This window comes from Chaetura pelagica, unplaced genomic scaffold (genome assembly GCF_000747805.2).
Source record: "Chaetura pelagica isolate M959 unplaced genomic scaffold, ChaPel_1.0 scaffold437, whole genome shotgun sequence".
Taxonomy (NCBI): domain Eukaryota; kingdom Metazoa; phylum Chordata; class Aves; order Apodiformes; family Apodidae; genus Chaetura; species Chaetura pelagica.
Genome location: NW_009953914.1, coordinates 155905 through 171399, shown reverse-complemented (window position 1 = coordinate 171399; position 15495 = coordinate 155905). Strand labels below are relative to the sequence as shown.

The window sequence follows — 15495 nt, the reverse complement described above, 5'->3', positions numbered from 1 at the left end:
CCCCCCCGTTTTACAGGCCACCTCTGGTCCCCAGAGCCCATCCCCAACCTCTCTGCAAAAGGAAGCAGCATCATTCATCACCTGGTACCCAACTCCTCTTGCTTGTCCTCTAGCCTTACCTTACATATTAAGAACTGTTAGCTAACCAAGCTCTTTATCGTGGCTTAACCCCCGAAAGGTGCGAAGCGTAAGGAGGCTGCATGCCAAGGGTCACCCACATGGAGGAGGTGCCAGCAACGTTGGGCTGGGTGATGATGGGCCCTGCCTGTGCCAGTGCCAGGCGGGGCAAGGGAGGGTGATGGACAGTAAAGGAGGGGCGGGAAGTTTTGTGCTGGAGGGAGGCAAGCTTGATAGACACAGAAGCGTTAGCGGGTTGGGCAGAAGAAGCAGCAGAAGAAGGTGGCAAAAAAGCCTCGGTGGGTGGGATGGTTGGTAGGGTCTGCAGGAGAGGGGGATCAGGGTTAGAAGTGAGCAATGGAGGGGGTGGGGGCAAGGAAACGTTAGGAGGGGGAGGAGGGGGATGGAAAACAGATTGCACTGGCGCTCTGTTGAGGTGCTGAGCAGATCTAGTCTCACTAGAGGTTACTAAATTAGAGGAAGGGGGTGGGAAGGATGAGGATGAGGTGCTGGCAACAGCCTGCAGAGGGTTTAAGCTTAGCACTGTGCTGCTAGAGACAGCACTGCTGCTGAAACTGGCTCCAAATTGATGAGGAGAGGAGGCAGAAGGCACCGCATGGTTAAAAATACCTGCAAACAGGAGAGAAAAACTCAGCTTCAACAGATGGGCTTTGTACAGTCTCAAGTGACAAGAGAAACAAAACCAAAAGGAAAAAAAAAAAAATAAGCAAAATTATAATAGTTACAGCCCCATACAAAAATATGCAGCATGAGAAGGCAGCAAGCAATGAGAGATAATGGTGCAGGCCAGGAGGTACAAAAGATCTCACTTACCTTTCCTACTGCCAACCTCTAAATGCCACGAGGAAAAATGGTCAGACCCAAGACCTGTCAGTTCTACACCACACGGGTGGGCTTTTGAGGAGATTACGTGGTCACTAGAGTTGTTTTATCTGAAGACTCAAACTGCTGCTCTTCCCTCCCCACCCTCCTGCCTTCCCCCTTGCAGGGCAGCAGAGGGGAGACCATTTCCAGCCAATCTACGTGCTGAGAGATGTGAGAGTTAGGATTTCCCGACATGGTGCCTGAATGATTATGGACAGGTAAGAAAAACTGCCTTGGACACTTAGTAATGACAGGTTTAGACTTATCTTCTAGTCCTGCCAGCTTGTCTCCAGTTTGGGCCCCAGAAGCCAAGCCTGTGCAGAACCCCAGAAGTGCAGGGTGCATATGGCATTGCCCTTCCTGGCAAAGAAATGCTCTTCGTGTCCATCCAAGAGCCGAACGCTACACAATTCCCAACACCAGCTCCTCTGAGGAGGCACTGATATGTTGCTCTTCCTGGATCATGCTAAATCCATTTCAAGGCCTAATCTCAACCTTTACTCAAATTGACAAGTTAGAAATCCTTCACTTGGTACCATGACAAGATAAACCTTTTACCTGCAGACAGACCTAAGGTGGTTCCAACACAGCAACACCTGGACAAGCGCACATTATGAAATCACAAAGTCTGGGTGGATTCTTTCATTAAGGTGATACAACAAACTCATGAGATTTCACTGTGGGGTACTGAACCCATCCTAGCATTTCCAAGAGAGAGGAGACTGGTTATGTGGGCCAGATCTGCTTCACATCCTGCAGAAAGTGAAAGGGTTTTACCCCTGGAGAGGCAGTGTCAGACTTTCCTTTATGCCCTGTCTTAGACCAGAGAAAGAGTTCTGCCTACCTCCAACTGTTCCACCTGTAACCCCAGGAGAGAAGTTCCCCATAGTGTGAGAATTAGTCAGTCTGGTTGCAGCTGATGACACGTGGACCAGACTGGCAGCAGCTGGCATTGAATTAAATAAGGACTGCAATACTGAGGAATTTGTCACCGAGTTGAGGTTTGCTTGCAAGGCCATGGGGCCGAGCGGGAACTGCGATCCAGTGGTCAAAGTGTTTAGGAAAGGATGGCGTGTCTGAACAGAAGATGCTGGGTTGCCTGCTGAAGAATCAGCAGCAGAAAGGCTTTTACCATTCAGAAGGCCACCAGACGAAACAGCAGCAGAAATGAAAAGGTTGTGGCCATTTTTAAACTCCACATCTCGGTCCCTTCCTTTGCCAACCTTTCCGTTGTGCTGCAAAGAGTTTTTATCTGAAGATCCCCCAGCACGGATGCTCATTTCATTCATCTCTTTGCCTTTGACCCCCGAGCGATTCAAATCTTCTCCTTTCGTGCCAAGACCTTCCAGTGGCCTCTTGTTCAAGAAGGGGTTGGTTTCCACCATCCCCACATCTTTGCTTCGCTGTGACTGGAAACCCAGGGAGCAGTTGGAAGTCGTCACGTCCGAGGCCTTATGGGGAAGAGAAGCACCATCCATGAAGCTGTGTAAACCCAGGTCAGTTGAGAGTCCCCCGTTGTAGGTGAAACCATTAGTGGGATTTGTACTGGGGCTCAGCCCCTCTGCCCCCGAGGAGGGCAGGGCAATGCTCTTCCTCGTGTGTGCTGTGAGCTTGGCCTCCATGGCAAGGCTGTCCTCTGAGGAGGGCCTGAAGGCAAACAGGGAATTCTGGCTCAGAGATGAAACTGACTGCAAAGGACTGTCTGTAGTTTTGGTCAGGTTGATGTCAGATATTGGTGAAAAAGTAGATTTCCATTTACTGCTGTTGATGTTCTCGTTGCTTTGTGCTTGTTTCCTCCCAGCTAAACCACCACCTGGTTGGGAAGAAAATGTGCAAGTGTCAAAATTCAATGGCAATAAATGGTAATGGGGAGAAACTTCTCACCAGAGAGGGCAGTGATAGCACAAGGGGGGATGGTTTTAAACTCAGAGGGGAGATTGAGGGGAGAAATGAGGAGGGAATTGTGGAGTGTGAGGGTGGTGAGAGCCTGGCCCAGGTTGCCCAGGGAAGCTGTGGCTGCCCCATCCCTGGCAGTGCTGAAGGGCAGGTTGGATGGGGCTTGGAGCAGCCTGGGCTGGTGGGAGGTGTCCCTGCCCATGCAGGGGGTTGGATCTAGATGATCCTGAAGGTCCCTTCCAACCTTCACCATCCCATGATTCTATAAAAATCAGCATTCACCAACTCTGCTCATTAAGAACAGGGTTTGATCTTCCAGCACTCCCCTGTTATCACCCTATAATTCTATTTCTGATCCTAAGGCAGAAATATTTGTGAAGTCACCTAAAACTCCTGAAAATTTAGTTTAAGGCTCTGAAAAAGTTTGAGAATGCTGATCTACTTTTTCCTCACCCTTTTTACTATATGGATCCAATCCCAAACCCTGAGTCTGAAAAAAACCCAAACAAGCTAGTCAGGCCTTTGGTGACCTGTGACTACAGAACTGACCCAAAATTTCTAATTCATCAGCCACTTGTCTTATTTATGATTTTTCAAAGCCCTGGCAGAACTGCACTAGCACTTGTGCCCTGGGACAGGACGAGGGGCAATGGATTCAAACTGGAGCCCAGGAAGTTCCAGCTCAACATGAGGAAGAGCTTCTTTGGTGTGAGGGTGACAGAGCCCTGGGACAGGCTGCCCAGAGAGGCTGTGGTGTCTCCTTCTCTGGAGACTTTCCAGACCTGTCTGGATGCCTTTCTGAGTGACCTGCCCTGGTTTTGGTCCTGCTCTGGCAGGGGGGTTGGACTGGATGATCTTCAGAGGTCCCTTCCAACCCCTGAAATCCTGTGATCCTGTGATTCAGCAGCACAGAAAAGCTGCTGCTGTTTAACAGTCACCCATTCCTAGATCCAACCCTTCTAACAACCAACCAACATTCCTTACACCTACCATTTTCAACAGCCTTCTGTGGAGATTTGCTTTCCAATGATATTGTTGCAATTTTCCTCTCAATTCTAGTGGGAAAATAAAAAGGTTAGAGCACTCATTGCAGACCTTTTGTTGCACATTTACCCTCATAACTATCTTCCTCGTGTCCACATCTTAGCAGTGGACTAGAGCATAGAAAGACAACTAAACTGGGTTATTAAAAGAACTTAAAAGTATAATAAAATCCACCACAAGTTTTTAAGTAGAAGCTATTACAGAAGTGTTGTTCTTTGTCAAGATCAGTGCATGTTCAGATGATTCCACTGTTGCTTTTCTTTCACAAGCAGCAGCAGGATAGGATGCTGCTCTCATTTCTATTGTGTTACTTTTGGAACACCTTAAACAAGAAAAAAAATTGCTTTCCACAGGCAAAAGGTGGCAGAGACTTAATTTTCAGAGCAACACATCAGTTTGGGGCAGGAAGTGAAGAATTTTGAATCAAGGGGAAACTGGGATCAAGTGGGAGAGAGATTCTTAGTTCAATTAAAGATGACACACACAGCCTCAGTGCTCCTACAAAGCAATGTAGTAAAACAATCACCTCTACATTCATTCTTTCAGAGGCCAGACTCTGCCAGCCTTGCCAACACAGCAACAGGAGGTTCCCACGTTCAAGCACAACTTTCCCTAATACCTTCCCTGTTCAGAATTTCAGCTGTGTGAGGGGCTTGGCATAAGGGAATCAATCTCCAAGCAGAGGGAACAAAGAAGCCTTAACACACCCCTCTGCTTTAGAGGAGCATTATCAGCCCTCAGAGAAATCTCCTGAAACCCCTGGCTGTGCATTCACCTGCTGCTATTGTGCTCATCTTCAGATCCTTGCTCTTCATCTGATGTCAGAGGAGAGTAATGGACACCGTTGGTCTGAATGAGGGGCTTTTCCTTTTTCAGCACTGGGGGCTGGTCATTGTCCTGGTAAGGAACAGGAGAGTTCTTCAGGGAGTTTTCAGGAGAGGAAATGGCTGTTATTTCTAAAGGCTGGTTAATGTTATTGACCTGGGCAAGAAGGAAAGAAAGCAGTTACAGATGAGAGCATCCCTTTAGAAACACAGCATCTTTTAAAGGATATTATAAGCAGGCTTATCTTGCTCAGCTTTAGGAGATGCCAACAGCTTAGCACTGCCATTGTTACACTCCACCACCCTGCATCAGAGCCTGGGATGAAAGCTTTAACATCATTTGGAAAAGATCTCATTTTCATTCTTCAATTTCATGTTTAAACACAGAAATGAAGTCACAGGATAATCACAAACTACCACTGTAGGATCACATGAACACAACTTGTATAGCTGGCTTAATTATGCACAAGCACCATATGCTTCTGGCACTCTAACACTATTTAGTCAATCTGAGTTTAAACTATTTGCAAAATATTTAACCTACAGCTTAAAACTCACTGCAGAAACAAGCTCTTTGTCGTAAGGGAATAGATCCTTTTCAAATTACAACTTACAGCAAAGACCCTCCAAAAATGTTCTACCTCCACAGGAACAGTTCAACTTCTTGGTAACACTCTGGCCTCTCAGAAGGGCCATTTCCACAAAGCACCTTGTCCTGGTTTGAGCCAGGATGGAGCAAATTTTCTCTTTGCTGTTTTTTTTTAACTTTCAGTGAACTTTTTTAAGCAGCTCCAGTGGACTGTTATGCAGTGGAGTGATAACAACCAAGGACACTTCTGAAGCTCATGTCTGCAGTTTAACCCTCCCCCCCCCAGGGGGGAGCAGACTAGACTGAAGGCAGGTCAGCAAATCAGAATATTCCTTTCTCTTAATATTTTCTCTGTGTGGCTTTTGGTGGAGGTTAAGGCATCAGAGAAGTCAAGCCTTTGCCTTCCTTTTTCTCTCTTTTTCTGCTTACTGTTGCTTCTATCACCCTCTCTTTGGCTTTTTTTTTTTCCCCCATTTTTCTTCACAGCCACATCCAAGGACCCATCCATGCACCCAGACACTCCTCCCTTCAGCTGGGAGCCTGTGGGAGTCCCTGGGGGAGGGAGGAGGGGATCGGATGTTGCACGTCCCTTTATAAATGTATATATATTCCCTTTTCATTAATGATTACAATCAATTTGTGTCACTTTTCAACCCAGAAAGCCTCTCTCATTTTTTTCCTCTCTGTTTCTATATTTTGGGGGAGGATTGAAAGCATTATTGTTACTGGTTTGACTGCCAACTTGGGAGCCAAACCCTAACAACCTTCACCCCACTCTAGTCCCGGCACCGGGAGATGTTAAATCCGCAACACTTGAAGCTTCTTTCTAACACAAAAAGAACAACTCCTCATTGACTAGATCTCTTCCTTTTTGCCCTTACCATGGAATTGATGTTGAGTGGTGAACCTGATGGTTGTGTAAAGAGCCCAGACACAGCAGGCAAGGATTTGCGTTTGGGGGAGACCCCGGAGGTCCCGCCGAGGGTCCCGGTGGACGATCTCTTCCTCCGGCCGCGCTTCTTCCCGTCCTGCACGTGTGCTTGGCCACAGTCCAGCCGAGTGCTCGTGGCCAGGGGACTGTGCTTGTTGGAAGGGGATTGTTTTACATGTCCTGTATTAGGAGAGATTGTAAAGATGATTCTTCTCTTGGTCTCGTTCTCAGGATCTGAAAACGCTGCATCAGACTGAAGATCCCCCTTTGTTCCTTCGGCAAACATCTTCTGAGCATCTGCATATTGTAAAACCCCTACCAGGCTCTGGGAGGTGCCATTTAACCTGGGGCTTGTTGAGTGCTGGTGTGCAGGGGAGTTTTGCCCAGAGTTCCTTGACTGCATCATTAGCAAAGGATGTTGTGGAGTGGAACTCCGAGACCCTACTGAGTTAAACAGACTCCCAGAGTCGTCCAGAGCTGCCTGATCAACACTATGATTAAGATGGGCTGGGCTGTTTGTAAGATTTCCATTGACTGCCACGGAGCCAGAAGAGTAAGAAAAACCTGTTGAAAGGGAAAGTATACATCATTGCTCCTGCCAAGTGAGAGTTCACAGTGCTAGATTGCTGGGGTGGCTGGGATGGTGTCAGCTCTACCTGGGTTAGATCAGCCAGCGACTGCCCAGCTGCTCTGGACACAGGGCAGTTGAGAAGGTGGCTCTGGGTGCTGATGGCTTAAGGGGTTAAGGATCTTCACTACTCTTTGGCCAATTTGGGAAAATCCATGTGTTATATGGATATATCCTACACTCCACTAGGCTTTTTTAATGGAAATTCAGGTGTAAGTTTCTCTTGAGCTGTTCCGCTTTCTGAAATCAGGGCTCCTCTACTCTCAACTCCTTCCTATCTTCATGGCCAAATTCAGTCCCTTTCCTTCCCAAAAAAGAAGGGACTCTGTCATCTCTACAGCCCACCTCCTTCTCACAATGAACAAAAAGCTGTGGCTTAGGGAGTGAGAGTTCTTCAAAGAAACTGTGGCAGAAGAATGCCACGTGGGAGGAAGCTGGCAAAGGGAATTAAGCATTTGTCTTGGTGTATCATCAGTGGGTTTAGTGCTCTGGGCAAGGCCCTGTCTCTGGGCTGCCTAAATGGAAGGGGTAGAAGGGAACATGGTCTTGGTTTACACCAAGGGTTTTTTATGATTTCTAGAAAATTGCAGCCGAGCCCTTCTTTGCAAAACAGATGCAAGACAACACAAGCCCCTCAAGGTGGCAAACATGAAGAACAATGACCCTCTGATGAGGGACCAGCTGTAGGATAACTTCTGTATGTGAGAACCTACTGTCCTGATCCACAACATTCCCATATCCTGAATAGCTCAAGGCCACAGTTTTCACAGAAGAGCAAGTTCAGAAGCAATGTCTGCACTTCAAGGCAGCCCTGCCCTCTCCCATCTGACATTTCTCCCTCCCCAGTTCCTGGTGCCTCATGAGGCAGCACTGTGACCTGCATCAAGGACCTGATCACCAGCTCCTAGCACAGCCAGGCAAGACCTTGGGTTTGTCCCATTGTGAAGGCAGGAACCTCTTGATCCCTACAGAGGAATCTGCACAAGCAGCTCTTGACTCAACACTGCAAGGTTCAGGTAAAGCACATCAAAGCTTTTCAGCTGTAAAGGCTTTTACACCAGGACACCCCCCAGCTGCGGGGACATCCTGCCTCAAAACACCCTCATCACCCTCCTCCAGGAGTTACCACACACTTAGTCTGTTGCCTGAATGACCTGGCAAGAAGTGCCTGGAAAACCCTGAGGAGTGAGCTGGGGGGTGACAGCACAGGGGGGAGGGTGTGACAAGACAGGGGGGTGACATCTCCTGGGGGATGTTGTCACGACACAGCAGGGCACCCACAGCTGCTGTCACGACACAGCAGAGCACCCAGAGGTGCTGTCACAACACAGCAGAGCACCTACAGGTGCTGTCATGGCACAGCAGAGCACCTACAGGTGCTGTCATGGCACAGCTGGGCACCCACAGGTGCTGTCATAACAGAGCAGGGCACCCATAGGTGCTGTCACGACATGGCAGGGCACCCACAGGTGCTGTCACGACACAGCAGAGTACCCACAGGTGCTGTCAGGACACAGCAACACACCCACAGGTGCTGTCACGACAGGGCAGGGCACAGTCACGGAGGGGAGGTGTTACCTGAGGTAGCCAAAGCCAGTGGCTTGTTTCCAGCAGCATTGCTTACACCATTATGAGAACTAGCACCAATCTGCTTTTCAAGTGTCGAGGAGTCTCTACTCTGATGAACTGGGCTGGGTGTGCTTCTCTGGGGGAGAGAAACAGGCAGGTTAGTATAGGAAACACACTCAGAAGTTGAAATAAAATTCACATGCATTAGATGATCTACCTAGGAAAGTGGCTCTGCTTCCTACATAACCTAGATTTTGCTGCTTGGTTTGAGAAAAAAACATAGATCAGCACATTATGGGACAAAAATAAATAGAGTAATTAATTACACTGCAATAGGAGCTGGCAGGTATCACACAGAGAGGGGAGAAAGGCTCATTGTCCCAGGGAGCTGAGATTCAGGACAGAGCTACAGGCAGGGAGTGAACACCTTGGTCCACTGTTCCACTGGCAGCCACACAGGACACAAATGGTTCTGTGGTGTCCTCCAGCCTGTGCACACAAAGCTCCCCAAAGTGAAGGTGAAAAGCACCAGGCTGTGTGCTCTGCTACACTGAGGGTACAGCCACCAAGTGGTGTTTGCCCAAACAGGCAAAACAGCTGTAGGGGCCTGAATAAACCCTGTGGTGAAGTGAGAGACCATCCTGAGCATCCTCTCTGAGGGCACACAAGTGCTTGGAGCTGGGCAGACTGTAGTTCTGCTACAACCAAATGTCTACAGCTGGGAACAGATAATGGATGCAAAACTCTGAAACATCTCCAGCTTTCCAAACATGGGACTGTCAGGCAGGCATCTGAGGGGGATTCTAAATTCACAGCTCTCATGTGAGAGCAGAAGTTCTGCAGTTCTCTACTGCAGCATTTTTGTGACAAACATTTGGAAGAATCTGGACCAGGCTTTTTTAAACTCCTCTGCCACTGAGAGCAGCGTGGGTAGCAAATCAGGCACAGCACAAGCATGGACTTCTCAGGGTTTCAAAAAGGAGATGGCCCCAAAAGTTCTCTAGTTGCTCTGCTGCTCCAGAGCAATCACTCACACCTTAGATTTCAGCCTCAAAGGTGCTATTTGAGTTCACCCTTCACATCTTTGTGATAAAGAGGGACAATTTTGAGCTGACCTCAGTGAGGCAAAACAATTTATCCCCCAAGGTCATGTAAGATGACAGGGGCTAAGAACAAACTGACACGTGTGATTCTCTGCTTTCACTGCCACAAACATTTGGAGTCTGCAGCTCTTCCACCCAGCCAGATGTTTAAGCCCAGGCTCCCTTGAGGCTTGTGCTTTCCTTTCCTTCCTGACTGAAACATCACCACCCCACAGCCCCAGGAGGAAACATCTACAGAACAATGAAGAGCCAAGAGGATGCATCCCAACAGCAGCTTCCCCCAAAGCATCAGACACTGGAGATTAGCAGCCCACTAAGGATTTTGGGTGCACAGCACCCCATTACTGCCCAGGGTGATTTTGGTTAGGGATGGAAAGTGTTGACAATCCCTTACTCACCACCTTCTCAACACGGCTAGGTAGGACTACGCTGGCCAGAGGGATACTAACAGGGAGTTTATTGGGCTGCACTGTGCTGAGAGGAATACTGATAGGTAGGCTGGTGATAGTTTCTCCATTACTCACAGAGGTTCTCTCTCTCAAAACCTGTGAAGACAAAAAAGAAAACCGTGTTCTTAACTGCACTGCATGCTGTGACTGAAAAGATTTTTTTTCACTCATGGTAACCTGCTCATTTCTGTTTTGTGTCCCTACCTTCCCTCCCCCCCCTTTCTTTCTGTAAAGAATTACATATTTAGGAGTGATGACTATGCAGCAAAGACAGGGCATGCCCAGAGCAGCTTTGGTACCAGCACAGATTTATTGGAACAGCAATATCCAACAGCACAGAAAGATATAAATTAAAGCTACTGCTGGCCCCAAGCATAAGGAAAAGGATGCCTTAGGCAAGCTCATTATCTAGTGTCTTTGTTAGAGCTCTGTGAAAAACACTCTACAGAATTCTTATCTTGAGGCCCCCTGCATGCAGAAGATGTAGTGGCCTGAAATATTTCCATGGTAACCTCCTGTTGGAGGGCACCTGCTTGCTCTGAAACGAGCACCAATATGATTCATGGCTGGATCAATTATGGGGACAATTTTTTGTTATTTTTAGCTATGAAAGAACCTACTTTTCAAGTCTGAGTAGACACACACCAGATGAAAAGGAAGTCCCACTGCATTACTGGCACAGTTCACATGCAACTGAGAGGCAAGCACATCTCCCACGAGCACAGTACTCTCTCCATCCACCTTATTTTGTTGTTCCACACCTGCTGTATTTTGTGTTATGCCAAACTGACCAGAGAAAGGAGCATGCCTGCATCCTCTAGTTTGGCCAGTTTTTTCTCTGCCCTACCAGCATCTCTGCCCTGGAGCACAAGCAGGTCTCTCACCTTCTCTCCTGCCATTGGTAAGGCTGCTGGGGAAGAGGGCCGAGTTTCCTGAGGACTCAGCTTTATGCCATTTGAAATACCAGGGGTTGGATAAGTAAGGCCATTCTCTTTGACATGGTCAGCTCTGGAACAGAGATGTGTGTTGTTAGAGCACAAAAGGAAATTGATTTTCTTTTGCAAGGAATTCCTGCACCAAACCCAAGGCACTGGACCTACTTATATACCCCAGCAGCTGTCAATGCTGACAAGGGGTAATGGTCTTAAACTGGAAGAAGGAGATTTAGGAGAGAAAGAAGGAAGAAGGAGATTTAGGTGAGAAATTCTTCACCATGAGGGAAGCAAGGGACTGGAACAGGTTGTCCAGGGAGGTTGTGGAAGCCCCATCCCTGGAGGTGTTCAAGGGCAGGTTGGATGAGGCTTGTGCAGCCTGGTCTGATGGGAGGTGTCCCTGGGAAGTTGGAGCTTCATGATCTTTAAGGTCCCTTCCAACCCAAACCATTCTATGATTCTATGATTTTCTTGACACAACATTTTTACAAGTGTATAAAACTCTACTTCAAAAAATATTTTTCCATGATCCCAAGAAGCCACTGTTGTTAAAAACCAGCAACAGGATCACCCCTCCTGCCCCCTCCCAGGAAATGATGGGTCTCACCTCTGTATCTCATTAGTCGTTGCTTTTCCATTGACTGCATGGTCTTGATTCAAGTGTCTCCTTAGTGCTATTTTAGCTGGGGAAAACCTGGTGTAATCAGGTAAGGACAAGCTTGTCATCTTGTCACCCTTCTGTCTGCTGCTGTGGTTTGGGGTACATGGAACTATTTCTTGGTCCAGGTGAGAGGTCGTGTACTGAGGGGTGTTCTGCTTGGAAGAGGGCCTGCTGAAAGTGTTATGAATTTCATAGGGAGTAGCATGGCCATTCATGGACAGTTCAGGGCTCATGCCATTCATGTGGGGCAGAGGAAACTTGGAGCATTCCAGCTCCAGCTGGAACCTGCTGTGATCAGGCTCAGGATCCCGGCTCAGGTGGTTTTTATTGCGTAGCTGAACGGACAGTGGCTCCTCAGAGGGCGTGTAGGACTTCAGCTGCAGGAGCTCCTGCTGTCTTTGACTCTTCTCAAGTTCCACAATACTGATCTTTAAAAGAAGGAGAAAGGCAATGATTAAAGACCACATTGAACAATTCTATCACGTTATGGAGTTTGGTGTTGATATCCTTCTCAGGAAAAGTGGTCCCATTTCTGGGAACAGTGCGGAACAATTGGCCTACCTTTTGGGAAACAAATTTCAATGTGCTGCTCTGAGCCTGAGACCAAAAGGCAGATGGGAATGGCTCAGAGACTCTTGAGAAGCACCTTTCAGATCTTTAAAGCAAATAAAATATCTCCAACTTATCTAGAGAGCAGAGAGTAACTCAACACTGCCAGTTATTGAAGGGAACAGTCACCTTGTGTCAAGGGATCCAGCAGAAAGCTGGACTGGCTCTAGTGCTGATCTCTCAGGGAAACAGAAGTTCTTCAGTCACAAGAGTTTAATTTCTTTTCACTATGGCAAGTGACATTCTGTGGGATCTGATTCCTGAATCAAGGCATCAGAGCACACAGAAGACATTCCCATGAAGCCACATAGGCAAACAGGCAGGACCCTTCTTTCCACCAGGACAGAACGGTGTGTCATGATAAACCAGGATTCCTTCTTCCACAGCATTACCAAGAAATCTTGCCATTGTACCCACATCCTTATTCTTTCAAGTTTACTAAAACCCTTTAATAAAAAGATTAGTCTCCAGGGATGAGGAGAGGGGGAAAGGTGGAGGAGAAAAACCAGCCATCTAACTTATTCTCTAACACCATTATTTTACCAAATACCTTTAACTGGTCCATCACCCAAGAGCAACCCCAGGCTGGTGACTCTGGATTTGTTTCTTTCTCTTTACCTGCAATTCCAAACAGTGCTTTTGTTTCTCAGAAATCTGATTCTTCAATGCCTGCTTCTCTTTCAGCAGGTTCTCCAGTGACAACGTTGACCAATCCAGCTTCAGTTCTTCACACCGTGCCTTAAGCTGCAAAGACAGAGGTTAAAGAGATCAAAAGAACCTTCCACCACCTCACACCACCCGAGGTGCAAGCTGAAAGCCATGCACCTTTTAGCTGGATATGTGCAAGAAGCTTCTTGGCCCACAGAAAACTCCTCTCAGCTTAAGCCAAACACCACCAACTTGGTCCTGTGGTTACCAGGTAACATGGCAGGAGGTGGCCTGGTTCCTTCTAAAACCAGTGTTATCACCCAGCCTCCCTAACCACTTCCACATCCAAATTTCCTCCTCCTCCTCTACCTGAACAGTTTGAGTTACCAAGATGAAGAACACAAGAGTCAGGGCTGCCACAAAGCAAGCACTCTGCAGACTCCTGGCCAGCACCAAGTGCACATACAGGTGCAAAGCTGCTCCTGGGCCACAGCTGAGGCCAGAGCAAACTGTCACCTCAGCATTTCCCCCCATCATCCAAGACACCTTGAAGGCAGGGGCAGCCTTCAGCTCCTGCCCTGTCCTCCACCACCCTGCTCCTCAGTCCCCAGTTGTACACACCAGCTGCAGGCTCTGGTTCCTGAGCTCACTGTTGTCCTTCTCCAGCTGCTTTGTCTGTTCTTTCAGTTGCTGATTGTGAACAGAGATTTCCTTCTGAGCCTGAATCAGGTCATTGTACGTTAGAGCTTTAACTCCCAACTACAAGATGAAGAGGAGAAAAGAGAGCATTCAAAAAAGGTGTTGACAGCCTAATTCCAGATGACTGTCACATCTGTAGGTGTCACTGAGATCTGCTGAACTTCTGTGGCTCACATGATCGCCAGCATTCTCCAAGGCACTTTGTCATTGCTGGGGGATAAACAGGGAGGACAAAAGTACCTCACACTTGAAGCTGCTGTTTCAAGAATTCAACTTGAAAACTGATATTTACTTTCTTGCCAGAAGAAGAAATTCATTAGCGTGAGGGTGGTGAGAGCCTGGCCCAGGTTGCCCAGGGAAGCTGTGGCTGCCCCATCCCTGGCAGTGTTGAAGGGCAGGTTGGATGGGGCTTGGAGCAGCCTGGGCTGGTGGGAGGTGTCCCTGCCCATGAATGGGGTTGGGACTGGATGAGCTTTAAGATCCCTTCCAACCCAACCCATTCTGGGATGATAAGATTCTATGAAAAGATCACTATTTTTGTAGAGAGCCACCATATTTCCTTCTGTGCTCCTGAACTTCCACTGGCAACACAGGGTGTGTTCAACCAGGAGGGGATGAATCCTTCCCTGCCCACCAGTGTCCGTGGCCTGCCACCCCCTCTCCTTGGACACAGAGTGGCACACAACCAATTCAACAACAAAAATACAACATTGCCCAAGAATGATACAAATTCCACATCATTTAGGACAATCTTCTGCAAAACAGAAGCTGAAGATCTGACATTTCTCTGGTCTTAACTTATTTTTATCCCAACTCTTTGCATGCAGATGACTAAGAAGTACCCCCTTCCAGCAGAGCAGGGTTACCTCATCAAGTTTCTGCTGAAAAAGACGTTTGATTTCCTCTTTCTGTGCCTGGCAGTGGGTGAACAACTGCTGTGCTGTCCCCAGTAGCTGAGCATTCTTTTCCTGGAAGGGGGAAGAGTGAGAAAAATCCACTTTCAGTACCAAATCTAACAGGGTCCATCTTAGTAAGATGTTCACATCTAGTTTGTGTAGCAAGCTGGGGGGGAATTTGAGCTCAGAGGGGATGTGTGTGAACTCCCAGACTTCTGTGAGCCTGTGTTTGTCAGTGTTCAACACCTGGGGAAGTTACATAACCTGAAAAAGAGCTTTTAACTAGTTTATACTGCTACATGGTAAAATATAATCAGGACAGCCTTAAAGATTCATTTTTTTTATCCTCCTAGCACACTGTAAAGAAATAATACATCCTACAGAGCAGAAATGGAACTGGAAAAGATGATCTGTATGAAAACTGTTACTAAAGTGGGAAGAGAATCTGAATCTCCAGAGTCTCAGTTCAGTTTTCCTACACAACAGTCACGGAAGACACGCAGTAAATGAAAATACCCTGTGGGGGAGGTAGGAGGAAAGTCATAAATAAGCCAAACCACTTGTAATTCTAAAGACAAATTTACTTCAGCAGGCCACCCCAACCTTCCCCTCACTGAACACTTCCTGCCCAAAACATTCCTTAACTGGATACTTGCTTACTCATGTCATGGTCATGCACTATGTGAGCAGGAAAGGGCACAGACAGGACCGGCTCAGGAGTCTCATTTATCCAGTTCCCAATGGGAAGATGAGAGCAGCAAGAAGAGCAGGCTCTGGAGACTGCACTTCCCTCCAGCTTTTGCTGCTGAGGCCAAATAGGAATCACACAGAAACTGAGCCATCACTCTGGGAAAGTGGAAGCCAAAGGCAAAATGCACCTTGAACTTCCAAGCAACCCATTCATGAAGCAGCAGCCCTGGCATGTTCTACACCTGTGAGAAAACCCAGGGCCTGGCATCAGCTCCTGCTGCTGCTCATGCCAAGGACTTGGGAAAAGGGTTGAGTCACTGCACTG

At 47.6% G+C, this 15495-nt stretch overlaps 1 protein-coding gene across 1 annotated transcript in view; it reads right to left on the bottom strand.

Moving 5' to 3' along the window:
- Positions 1–15495, bottom strand: part of DOT1L (DOT1-like histone H3K79 methyltransferase) — a 59802-nt gene that overhangs the window by 2434 nt on the left and 41873 nt on the right. Inside the window, exons 17-27 of the mRNA XM_010001495.1 lie at positions 14451–14552; positions 13507–13644; positions 12856–12981; positions 11575–12056; positions 10920–11043; positions 9985–10131; positions 8493–8619; positions 6237–6850; positions 4718–4923; positions 3889–3953; positions 1847–2815 (exon numbers count right to left, since the gene is read on the bottom strand). Coding sequence (XP_009999797.1) covers positions 1847–2815; positions 3889–3953; positions 4718–4923; positions 6237–6850; positions 8493–8619; positions 9985–10131; positions 10920–11043; positions 11575–12056; positions 12856–12981; positions 13507–13644; positions 14451–14552 — 3100 coding nt within the window. The remainder of the gene's footprint in view (positions 1–1846; positions 2816–3888; positions 3954–4717; positions 4924–6236; positions 6851–8492; positions 8620–9984; positions 10132–10919; positions 11044–11574; positions 12057–12855; positions 12982–13506; positions 13645–14450; positions 14553–15495) is intronic.